General features: G+C 41.6%; 1 protein-coding gene across 1 annotated transcript; it reads left to right on the top strand.

Annotated features, from left to right (window-relative positions):
- Positions 1–2562: 2562 nt before the first annotated feature.
- TYMS (thymidylate synthetase) lies at positions 2563–12120 on the top strand. Its single transcript, XM_069853937.1, has 7 exons — positions 2563–2710; positions 4128–4201; positions 5188–5362; positions 7253–7354; positions 8592–8767; positions 10122–10193; positions 11100–12120. The coding sequence occupies exons 1-7, from the start codon at positions 2578–2580 to the stop codon at positions 11235–11237; spliced, it is 870 nt and encodes a 289-aa protein (XP_069710038.1). The 5' UTR covers positions 2563–2577; the 3' UTR covers positions 11238–12120.
- The last annotated feature ends 606 nt before the right edge of the window (positions 12121–12726 follow it).

The following is a 12726-nucleotide window of genomic DNA, read 5'->3' as shown; positions in this document are numbered from 1 at the left end:
ATATCTCTCAGTTAGAAGCAGAGCTGTAGGTGATTTGCTTTCATTTGCTGTGCCTGGCATTTCTAAGGTTTTTTGCATGCAGTTATATTCATCATTTCCAACTGTATCTTTACTAAATAAATTGTACTCACACCAGAGTGTACAAACCCATCTACACTGGATACAAGTAGAGAAAAATAGCCATGCCCTAATTATACCATACCTTCTCCTTTACTTCCTTTATGTGCAAGCATACACATTTATACAAGAAAAAGGCCATTTCAATGTTTTATTTAGTGGGAAAGAGATGATTTCCTGCCTGCTGTAAGGAAAAGTAGCATTTTCTAATGCACAGATCTTTGTTCGATTCAACCTCCATTGTATATGCTAGTATTACAGGCTTCTAAACAGGAGAGATAAGCAGTCATAACTCTTGTAATCACACGGGTTGTCAGCAAGCTGGGCTTCATCGGCGAGATAAGTGACTCTTTCATGATGTTTGACTTCTAGGATATACTAACGAAGAAATATTGAGAGGATACCTAGAAAGTTCTGAGGACACCATGTTTGGGAGCAGTTGCATGGACCATGGTGCAAAATGGTGCTGAGAAATGGCAGAGAGAAGCCAAGAACAACAAGATGAGACTCAATAAAAGCAAGACCACTGGGCTGACATCAATGAGATGAGGTTTAACCAGGCCAAATGCCGGGTCCTGCACTTGGGGCACAACAACCCTGTGCAGTGCTACAGACTAGGAGAAGTCTGGCTAGAAAGCTGCCTGGAGGAGAAGGACCTGGGGGTGTTGGTTGACAGCGACTGAACATGAGCCAGCAGTGTGCCCAGGTGGCCAAGAAGGCCAATGGCATCTTGGCTTGTATCAGAAACGGTGTGACCAGCAGGTCCAGGGAGGTGATTCTCCCTCTGGACTCGGCACTGGTGAGACCGCTCCTCGAATCCTGTGTTCAGTTCTGGGCCCCTCACCACAAGAAGGATGTTGAGGCTCTGGAGCGAGTCCAGAGAAGAGCAACAAAGCTGGTGAAGGGGCTGGAGAACAGGCCTTATGAGGAACGGCTGAGAGAGCTGGAGTTGTTTAGCCTGGAGAAGAGGAGGCTGAGGGGAGACCTCATTGCTCTCTACAACTACCTGAAAGGAGGTTGTGGAGAGGAGAGCTGGCCTTTTCTGCCAAGTGACAGGGGACAGGACAAGAGGGAATGGCCTCAAGCTCCGCCAGGGGAGGTTTAGGCTGGACATTAGGAAAAAACATTTCACAGAAAGGGTGATTGGGCACTGGAACAGGCTGCCCAGGGAGGTGGTTGATTCACCTTCCCTGGAGGTGTTTAAGGGACTGGTGGACGAGGTGCTGAGGGGCATGGTTTAGTGGATGATGGGAATGGTTGGACTCAATGATCCAGTGGGTCCTTTCCAACCTGGTGATTCTATGATTCTATAATTCTAAGTGCCAAGTACTACCCTTAGCGAGGAAGCTGATGCGTAAATAAAATAGGGAGCAGGACGCAGCTGACAAGTTATGGCATAGAAGGATCTCAGCTTTAGAAGCAGAGGTTTGGTGTAGAACTGCTGCAATGTGGAAGGCGAGCGAGTGTGTAGGACACAGGGCTGCAGGAACACCACCCTGAAGGCAAGGGAGGCCAGCACTGGGGTATCCTGTCTGGAGTAAGTCTAGAAGAGATCCATGAAGGTGATCAGAGGGCTGGAGCACCTTTCCTATGAGGACAGGCTGAAGGAGTTGGAGTTGTTCAGCCTGGAGAAGGCTCCTGGAAGGCTTTATAGCAGCCTTCCAGCACTTAAAGGGGGCTACAGGAAAGCTGGGGAGGGTCTCTTTATCAGGGGGTGCAGGAATAGGCTGAGGGGTAATGGTTTTAAGCAGAAAGAGGAGACATTTAGATTAGACATTATGAAGATTTTTTTTTTTTTCTGTGAGGGTAGTGAAGCACTGGCACAGGTTGCCCAAAGGAGCTGCCATTGCCCCATCCCTGGAGGTGTTCAAGACCAGGTTGGAGGGGGCTTTAAGCAGCCTGATCCAGTGGAAGGTATCCCTCCCCTTGGCAGTGGGGTTGGAACTGGATGATCCTGGAAGTTCCCTTCGACCCTAAACCGTTCTGATTCTTCAGACACGTGGGGGCTGCCGGGGCCAGCTGAAGGCTTCAGCCTTGTTCAGCTCCAAAACAGGATGCTTGAGGCTGCAGGAGCGTGACACACACCGGCAGCCCTTGTACAGCACCCTACACTTGAGCAGGTATTTTGCCCTCGGCGCAGAACGAGGTATAAAATCAGAACAGTCTGGAGCAGAGACTCGGGTTAGGAGCTCCCGCCAGCCCTCTGCCAGGGGGACAAGCCTGGGAACCCCTGTCGGGGTCTGGGGCGCGGAGGAGGCGATGATGAGGGACCCGGGGCGGGGAGGAGGCGGTGGCGCCCCGCTCCGCCCGCCCCTCGGCGCCGCTTGGCGGGAAAGGCGGGGCTTTGGCGGGAAAGGCGGAGCTTTGGCGGGAAAGGCCGGGCTTTGGCGGGAAAGGCCGGGCTTTGGCGCGCTCGGAAGGGCGGCGGGGGGACACCGGAGCCAGCCCGGGCCGCCCGCAATGGCAGGCGAAGGGGAGCTGCAGTACCTGCGGCAGGTCGAGCACATCCTGCAGCACGGACACCGCAAGGAGGACCGCACCGGCACCGGCACCGTCTCCGTCTTCGGCATGCAGGCGCGGTACAGCCTCAGAGGTCGGGACCCCGGGGACGGAGCGGGGAGGAGGGTCTCCATCCTCTCTCCCGGGGCAGGGGCGTGTGGGAATGGTGGGGATCCTCCCGGCAGCGCCCTGGCTGTCACCTGGTAAACACACGGATAAGGTCTTGGAGCCAGAGAATGGCTTGGGTTGGAATGGACCTTAAAGGTCATCCAATACCACCCCCCTGTCATGGGCAGGGACATCTCCCACTAGATCCCTCAAGACCCCATCCAACCTGGCCTTGAACACCTCCAGGGATGGGGCAGCCACAGCTTCCCTGGGCAACCTGTGCCAGTGTTTCACCACCCTCATTGTGAAGAGTTTCTTCCTGATGGCTAAGTCTTCCCCCTTCCAATTTAAAGCCATTCCCTCTCATCCTATCACTCCATACCCTTGTAGAAAGTCCCTCCCCAGCTCTCCTGTAGCCCCATCAGGTGCTGGCAGGCTGCTCTAAGGTCTCCCCAGAGCTTTCTTTTCTCCAGGCTGAAGAACCCCAACTCTCTCAGCCTGTCCTTGTAGCAGAGGTTTTATATCTTGAGATAGCCTGTTCTGATCTTTCCTACCATTCCTGAATAGAAGGAAGGATAGTTTTGTGAAATAGATTTGCCAAGTAATTTTTCTTAAGCCTCCACTTTGCTTCAAGGATGCATACACATGCGTCCATACTCTGCACCACAGAATTCTTGTGGCAGAGTTTGTTCAGGTCCCCACAGATCAAGCATCTTACCCCTCTGTCCAGTAAAATAAAAGTCAGGTTCTTGTCTTCCTTTATCTGCATGTGAACATTACACATCAACACAGGAAGGGCACGGATCGGTTAGAGCAAGTCCAGAGGAGGGCCACAAAGATGATCAGAGGGCTGGAGCACCTCCCACACTAGGACAGGCTGAGAGAGTTGGGATTGTTCAGCCTGGAGAAGAGAAGGCTCCTGGAAGACTTTATAGCAGCCTTCCAGTACTTAAAGGGGGCTACAGGAAGGCTGGAGAGGGGCTCTTTATCAGGGAGTGCAGGGATAGGCTGGGGGGTAATGGTTTAAAGCTGAAAGAGGGTAGATATTAGGAAGAAATTTTTTTCTTGTTGGGGTGGTGAGGCACTGGCACAAGTTGCCCAGAGAAGTCATGGATGCTCCATCCCCAGAGGTGTTCAAGGCCTGGTTGGACGAGGCTTTGAGCAACTTGATCCAGTGGAAAGTGTCCCTGCCTATGGCAGTGGGGTTGGAACTGGATGATCTTTAAGAACCTTTCCAACCCAATCCATTCTGTGATTCTATGATATCCTTTACCAACTTCTTACTTCATATCCTGAGCTTTGAGTGTCAGATGGTGGCGTTACCCTCTATGTGGGGAAAAACCTAAGTCAAGTCATCCTGAGAAACTGCTGGTCACCTCTTACAATCTAAAACTCTTTTTCAGACCAGTTTCCGCTGCTAACAACGAAGAGGGTATTCTGGAAAGGGGTGCTGGAGGAGCTGCTGTGGTTCATCAAGGTGGGGTATTTGGATGTCTCTGTGGGTCGTGTGCTTGACAGTGGGATGAACCGAACGACCTAGTGTGGGAAGGATTAAGGAGTTTGGAATAACTGCAAATGCTTCTGTTTGTATGACAGAACAGCAGAAGTGCAGCCAGCTAATATTTTGATTACACATGGGGTGCTGTTATCCTCGGGACACTGTGCATTTTAGTGGAGACTTTTGCATTGTTAATGATCAGAAGAGTTTTTCTTCTGTTTCTTTTTAAGGGAAATAGTCTGAAATAGTGAGGACTTTCACTGATTAGAAACACAGTTATAAAGCCTAGTAGAGTCTCTTTTATTAGTGTTTGAATAAGAAATAATAATATGAAGTAGACTGTAGGCAATTTAATGATCTGCTTTTTAATATTGAGATAGCTTGTATTAAACAGAAACAAGCAGTGCAGAACCACAGGTGAAGTAGGACTGAAGTAAGCACTAGGCTTTTTAGTAGCAAACCTCTGAGATTTTAATAGAGGTAATAGCTGTAGTTAGACTATTGAAATTCAACTGTAGATAATACCTTACAATGTGCGTGTTGCTTTATATGTTGGGGTATTGTGTAGGTATGAGAAGATCTACCTAACCATTTGATGTATAGCAGGACTCAAATACAGGTTGATTTTTTATTTGTCTAGTTTTATCCATCTGTAAAGTCTTCTTCTCTTCAAATGTGCATATGGAATGATACACCACACTTGACTTTGAGACTGTACTCTTTGTGCATTCACAGAGTTAGAAGAATCCTGAATTAAGTAACAGCAGCATGGCACTGCAAACTTCATCCAGCTGTGTTGCTCCTAAGTTTTATTCTGTTCATGTGCAAGAGACTACATTAATCAGACTGTTCATGCTTTATAACTGGAAAAATACCGTACAGTAGCAAAGCTTAAGACAGCTGTTTCAAATCATGTCCCCTTGTTGGGATTAAGATGTAGACTTCTTACTGCCTGTATTTTGTAGGGTTCTACAAATGCCAAAGAACTCTCTGCAAAGGGTGTCAAGATTTGGGATGCTAATGGATCACGTGAGTTCCTGGATAAGCAGGGTTTCAGCACCAGAGAGGAGGGAGATTTGGGACCAGTTTATGGTTTCCAGTGGAGGCATTTTGGAGCAGAATACAAAGACATGCATACAGGTAATCATATGCAAATACCATCTTGATTGCTTAGTGTGATGACTGTGACATCTCACTTCTAGAACACCAGTGTAGGGTCCTAAGTTCTATGATACGGTTGCACTGGCAAGAACTGATGCACTGCATCATCCCCAGTAACTGTACTGCATTCATTGGAGACTGTGTAAGAGAAAGATTTTTCCATTCTGCAATTGAAACAAGGTAGGATGTAGACACAGCTGATGATGCCATGGACAGAATATCTGTAACAAGTTATGAAGAGATGTGATACCTGTCGGTATTATTTTCAGTGGAACTGGTTCTTTAAACTTACTATGAAGTGTCTTCTTTAGGTTACTGAAGAAGAGAGTGTACAAAACATTTAGAGGACTGCCATAAAAAAGAAAAAAAAGACTTAAAAAAAGATTGTCTCTGTGTGTTTTTAATTGAGTTAATTTTAACTCAGGATAACAAAATGGCTAAATATTTTTTTTTCCTATTGTTTTTCTGTCAATATGGTCTCAAATTTCACATTAGTTACAGGCATTGGACATAGAATTGGCATTTTGACTGCTGGCAGAATATGATTTTATGCTAACACAAATAATGTGAATTGTGAACTGGGATGTCTAAAAACTTAGTAAAATATTTTAGCATTACTGAACTTAAAGGTCTGAAGCATAACATAATTTGGAAAAAATGAGCAAGACAAATTCCTGTAAGTTTCATTATTAATAGATTTTCTTAACTTGCATTACTAATGGATAGGTAATTAGCTTCAGGAACTAACATAACCATTTCGAAAGGCTTCTGGCACAGTCTTGCTGGCAGACAAATTCCCTGAAGTGCTAATTATGTATTACCGCCTTTATATATTACCACATTGTTTGCCAGCTTGGATCTCCCTGTAACCATAATTTGGTGTCGCTTTTCAATAAGAGTTATTAGAAAAAATTAGTTACCAGCCATGCTGATTCACTGACGTGAGTCAGAACACTGAGTAACAGCTAATGACTCTTTTATTCTGGAATCCATTCTAATGTTTAGTTAATTCCAGTGAATTTTTTATATAACTAGTATTAAGTCTAAAAATCACCCTGTGAACATCATTGGGTGAATTGTAATATCCTGTGTTCTACACAGTTAAAATTCCCTTCTGGCATTGAATACTATGGAAATCTAGTTTTTGTACATGACCTTGTGAGTTCTTGTGAGGTGGATGTGTTTATTCATCTGTCAAAAACTTTCTCCTTTTGAGCACGTGAAGAACGTCAGCACCCCATGTTACTGGTCTGGGCATAACTTTATTGTTCTTATTTAAGAAGAAGCACTGTAGCATGCAAATTTAACATCTAGAAAGGCGTCTTAATCCAGAAGAACAATGAGCAAATAATTTAAATACCGCGAATGACTGGATGGTAATGTCTTGCCTGTTCCATTACAGCTTTTGTCCTATTTAGGTAACAAGTCATCGTGAATTATAAAGTAGCATACTTTATCCAATTAAATTTTTTGTATTGCAACTTTTGTGTTCTTGGGATGTAGTGTTTATACAGACTTCTTTTTTGGTCTTAAAAAAATGTCTAGTTGTTGAGGCTTGGAATAGAGTGTTATAAATAGGAATGGTCCTGTTGCAGTGGGTGCTGAAGGCACTCAAAGCACATGAAAGAGATGCAGGGACACGAAAATACCATAATGAAAATTCTGTAAGCCTTAGAGCACCCAAAGGAAGGCTAGGAACAGCCTACATTTAGAGGGTGCAACTGATTAATTTAATCACTTTCAAAGTTAAATTAAGTCTTCAGAGGTCTTCGTTTGGGCATTACTGTTCAGTGGGATGTGGGCTGGACTTTAAAAAATATCATGACTTGAATCTATCTGGCTTAGATCTTTTTTGGTATCTTTCTTCAGATTACTCCAACCAAGGAGTTGATCAGCTGCAGAAAGTGATTGAAATGATCAAAACCAATCCAGATGACAGAAGAATCATTATGTGTGCTTGGAATCCCAAAGGTATCAAGCAGCAGACTTTAAGTGAATGTAGTTGTATGTTATCTTGCTGTATACTAAATTACATTCTAATCCTGTGTCAATGGTCAGTTCCACTTGGTATCCTTGGTTATTCTTTATAAAAATACTAGGAATGCAATAAAGATGACCAGGGTTTGTTCTTCTACTTAATTCCCATGTTTAGACCTCAAAAATTTTGAACCACTACTTCAATGTTTTTCTCTCCAGGTTAAAGTGAGGGATATACCTGGCTACCAGTGTCTTTGACGTACAGTCTCTGTTCAAAGACAACAGTTCTTATTTTAAAAAAGCTGAAAAACAGAAACCGAGAAAGAGTATGCCAAAGCAGTGTGTCTGGTTTTTAGCTATATAATAAATTGTAAACTTGCCAAAAAGCTTTAAACTTGAGAACAAAACTATTACCTGTGTTCTAATCACCTCCTTGAACAAAGGTTGTCTAGTTATCCATTCCCTCTGCAGGGCTACTTCTAAATAAGAGCTAGTGCCAGAGAATGTTTAGCTTCAGCAGCAATAATTTGTCCACAAGAAGAAAAAAAATCACCCAGCGTTTTCCACTCGTGTCTCTGAAGGTGGATGCTACATGCTGTTGCTGTTATTTTCAAGGTTAAACATTCTTGGATGTCAGGAGGTGCCTGGTTAAAGTTTTCCTTACCTAGCTGTAAATGTGCTATCTGCACTTCTAAGTGTAGATAAACGCTCAAAAGATCTTTTCTTTTCTGGTTATTATCCATTTATTGATCGTTGCTTTTATATCTCAACAAGAAGTAAAGGCAAGTTGCAATGGGAGGAGAGTAAGGTGGAGCAGTTGGAAGTTGCTTTAGGGTATGTACTTAATTTTATTCTTAGTGTCCTCCTTTAGGGAAATCAACCGTCTCACCAAAGTGAGTAAAACTAAACTGCTGTGCAGCATTATGGCATAAATCTGTCCTGGGGCATACCTGTTTATGACTTTTCTGGTCATACAACCCAGGAGACAGCTTGTCATGACCCAGACTTAATTGCATAGGCAGCAGGTGCTTTTAAACAAGTGAAAAAGCAACAGAATGATGATTTTTTGCTCTCTACTGTGTCTCATTAAATGCTTATTCAGATTTTGCATCTTATTCGGTCTTAAAAAAACATCTAGTTGTTGAGGCTTGAAATAAAGTGTTGTAAATTGCATTCAGAACACTACTGCTGTTACGATTTTTTTTTCTCCTTTTTGTACTGCAATCCCTAGATATTTCTCTGATGGCTTTGCCTCCATGCCATGCCCTCTGCCAGTTCTATGTCCTAAATGGTGAATTGTCTTGCCAACTCTATCAGAGATCTGGAGATATGGGACTAGGAGTGCCTTTCAATATTGCCAGCTATTCACTGCTCACGTACATGATTGCCCATGTCACAGGGCTAAAGGTAGGCTACTTAATCATTTTACTTAATCTTGTGTGAGGGTCTAAAAGATAAGACTCTTCGTGTCATGCCCAAGAAAAACTGGAATGTACATCCAAAATCTTGCTGAAATATGTGTAAGAAAGGGTCCTGTGAGTTTAATATGAATTGTTTCTGGTTTGTACAGGCAGTTAGGATTAGCAATGTAAAAATTCTCAAATTCAGGTCAAACAGACGGAAGATCCTCCGTGTCTTTTTAACTGAATGTGTCAAAACTGACCTGTTCTGCTAGTTTACTTTTTAGAAATCTGAACTGAGCACTTGTCCTGATGGAATAATAATAATATACAAGTGATTAAATTTTGTAGCATGTGTTTTTTATTGGAAGTGAACAGTAGCTCAGTGGTTGCTGTCAAGGTTCCAATTTGGACATTCTTCTGACCTAACTTCCATCTATAATTTCAGTTGGGTATTTCTTTTCATTTCTTACTGCAGATGATCATGTAGACTGGTAGCATGTCCTCAAATAGCTACTGCCCTGACTCTGGAGCTGTATTTTGTAATTTGGCAGAATAATTTAAATACACCACAACCTTATTCAAGTGAAACCCCCTTTTCTTCAGAGTATGTGAAAAATTATACTACCAAGGTTATTTGGGCCTGATCCTCCTGCTACCAGCAACAAGAAGGGGAACTTAAAATAGAGAAGTAAGGAAGAATTGGACTTCTCAGTAATTGTGGACGTACTTTTAGGCCAAAGTAGTAGAAAAAATAAAGTTTAGCATTATGTCCATGAAGCAGCTGTTCCCTCTCAGCCACTTCCTCTCACGGCTTTGATGGGTTTTAGCGTGGTATGTCCGAGGGCTGATCTACATTGGTCAGAGTCCAGTAAAACAGCCAATTAAACCTAAGTTAAATTAGATTACTGAGGGGCTGCTAAGTCACAGAACTTGCGTGCTTGCAAAACACATCTGGATGCTTGATAAATGCTTTGGGGTTTAGCCTGTCACCAACACCTCTGCTGACACTAACTATATTGTTTAGTAGTGGCTAAGGCAACTAGTTTGAAATGAACTCTGGCAAGTCCTACTTACTAGAATTTGAGTGGAAAAGCTGGATGTCACTACCACATCTGTTTCCATCTTGGTGAGCAGATTAGTAGTGCTCCATTCATTTACCGAAGCTATTATCCTTATGCTTTAGTCTGGGGAGATAGTGTCCCTTCAAAGTTTGCAAGGATGTCTTGATAATCCAGTACAGAAGCTCTAATTCCACACTAAGGGGAAGATGCTAAGAATCAATACTGTAAGCATTGTGATGTTTTGCTTTCTTGAAATCTCACTGTTTGAAAACTACATGTATCCTCCTTTCTTTTCAGCCTGGAGAGTTCATACACACATTAGGAGACGCTCACATATATCTGAATCATGTGGAACCTCTAAAAGTTCAAGTAAGTAGTTATTCTGTATCCTGGTATTGGTTTATCTTCCACAATGCTTACCCAGTACAAAGTTACCATATTATTATAAATACAATTCTGCAAGTGTTAATTTGTATGGCTTTTCTTCTCATTTCTAACTTAATAATTGTAGGACCTGAACCTTGGTTCAACTCAGGTCACAAACAGAAATACGATACAAATATGACTGAAATGTACATCAGTGTACTAGTCAAGAACCAAGTTAAAGATTCAGAATTTGTACCCCCACTTTTAACTTCATCATCCCTAAACCTTAAAAAACCATTCCACCTAATATAGATATACACAAAATAACATGTATTTGTAGTCTATCAGAAGAGGATAATTTATCATTTCACAGAGTTAATCAATATTACCATTTGGTTGATTAAGGCTATGTTTTCTTCAGGAAGCAATTTATTGCAGTAGGAGCAAATCAGAATTTTATTTCATTAGACTTGGTTCGGACTGAATGTCTTCATTACTTCTGTGGTTCAAAACCACCCAGAGAATTAGTTATTGGTTTGGACCCAAATATTGCTGTGAGAAACGGCAGGATATTTGATGCATATCTGGGTCAGAATTTCCAATTCAGTTTCTTCTGGACGAAATCTAAGTTGTAACCACCAGAATTGCTCTCAAGCTGAAAATGCTTGCAGTGCATTCAGATGATCAGGGAATCCACTTCAAAATATGCTACTGCTTCCTACCAAAATACTGAAGTAGATTACACCTGACTGGATTATAATATTTTTTTTTTTTGCATATAAGTCTTCTCAAAGAGGAAGGAAACTCTGCACAGTGTACTCTGAAATGAGATTAATGAGATCTAGTTTATAGCACAGAACCTCTGCCTTCAAGTATTAGCTTAATACAGAAGCTTGCTTTTTTTTTCAGCTTCAGAGGGAGCCAAGACCTTTCCCCAAACTCAAAATTCTTCGTAAGGTTGAAGACATCAGTGACTTCAAGGCAGAAGACTTTCAGATTGAAGGTTATAATCCTCATCCACCTATTAAAATGGAGATGGCTGTTTAATGCTATGAACGAGCTTCTATTAATGTGGAAATGTTATAGCTATTTAGCTTTCTCTGTACTTAAAAGTTACAGGTTTTCTATGTACTTTAAAATATAAATACTTTATTATTGAAAAAAAACCAGTAGTAGGCCAGTGCTGCCTTCAGTACTAAACTCTAGTTGTACAGAACAGACGATTATTTATTCCAGCTGTACTATGCAGATGTTGACCCAATTTGAAGTTGTTAGTGAGATAGTTTTCCACACATTGTTTCAGTTACCACTGGCCACTTCTGTTACTGTTCAGTTACCATCTGTGAATAGCGCTTGCTTACGTGCTTTATTTAGTACTGAAAATAAGAACTTTTATGTATGAGAGATAATTCCTTTGAGTTTGTAGAAGTCTTCAAATATGTTCTAAAGAGTATTATATTTAATAAAGTTTTTTCAGAAAAATCTTTTGGAAGGGATGATGTATGTTTAATTTTATTGTGTTTATTTATAGTTAGTAGTAAGTAAGAGTTGCAAAGCAAGGCTAAATTCTGTTTTACTTTAGGATCCTGGAGGGTAAGATCTGGCAAGGAAAAACAAACTCAGACTCCTTATGGCCTTGATATATGAAACAGCAAGAAGACAAAAGATCTTAATGGAGCCTTGTCTCAAGTGTAATCTTTGCGTAACATCTCTGGATCAGCATTTGTTTTATTCCCCAGCCTCCCATGAATGATGAATCTGGAACAAATCAAAGAGAGCCATAGTTAAACAGAGTTTACGAGGTAGTATTAGTAACAATCAATCTGTGATCATTTAAAACCAGATTCCACAGACACAGGGACTAATTTTGCAACCTGGAGCAGTAAAAGACAGAGATAAAATAGTAAAAGTTAGATGTAGTATTTAAAGGATTGGAGCTTATTGATTAATTTTTAGCAGATTTCTGCTTTCTTCTCTCCTTATCCTTGCAAATTCTGCAGTAACTTCTGTCCTTACAAAATGCCTCTTCAAGAATTCGGTTGTGTATAGATCTACAGTTATTACTTGGACATGGCATATTCAATAAGTATTAAAACACAGGGAGAAATATATTTCAAATAATAATTAGTATGTACTGATTTTTTTTTGAGTCAGTAAACAATGTTAAATATTGTGAAATTTTACAGTTTGAGATAAGTCTAAGACTTTCATAAACAATGGACTTTGGTTTAATTCATTCAGTGCCTGCATAAGAGGACTGGTGCATCTTTTTAAACCAACTCATTGTAGCTTTCAGAAGAACATTTTGCATCAAAGTTTTTTGCAAATCTCATACTGATCGTCATTATACTGGTCACTAATCTTCAAACCAAGCCTTGTCACGTGCTCAAAAAATAAGTTTGAGGAATCTACTTCTCAGCTAAAATCTTACATGGTTAAATCATCAATGCTGCTGTGCTTATGGCTTGAAAGGATCTTCTGCCAAACTTATCCCTCTGGAAACTGATAATTTCTTACAGACTATTCTTTCATTTCA

This window comes from Phaenicophaeus curvirostris, chromosome 3, assembly GCF_032191515.1.
Source record: "Phaenicophaeus curvirostris isolate KB17595 chromosome 3, BPBGC_Pcur_1.0, whole genome shotgun sequence".
In the NCBI taxonomy this organism is placed as follows: Eukaryota; Metazoa; Chordata; class Aves; order Cuculiformes; family Cuculidae; genus Phaenicophaeus; species Phaenicophaeus curvirostris.
This window is presented reverse-complemented; position numbering and strand designations above follow the sequence as displayed.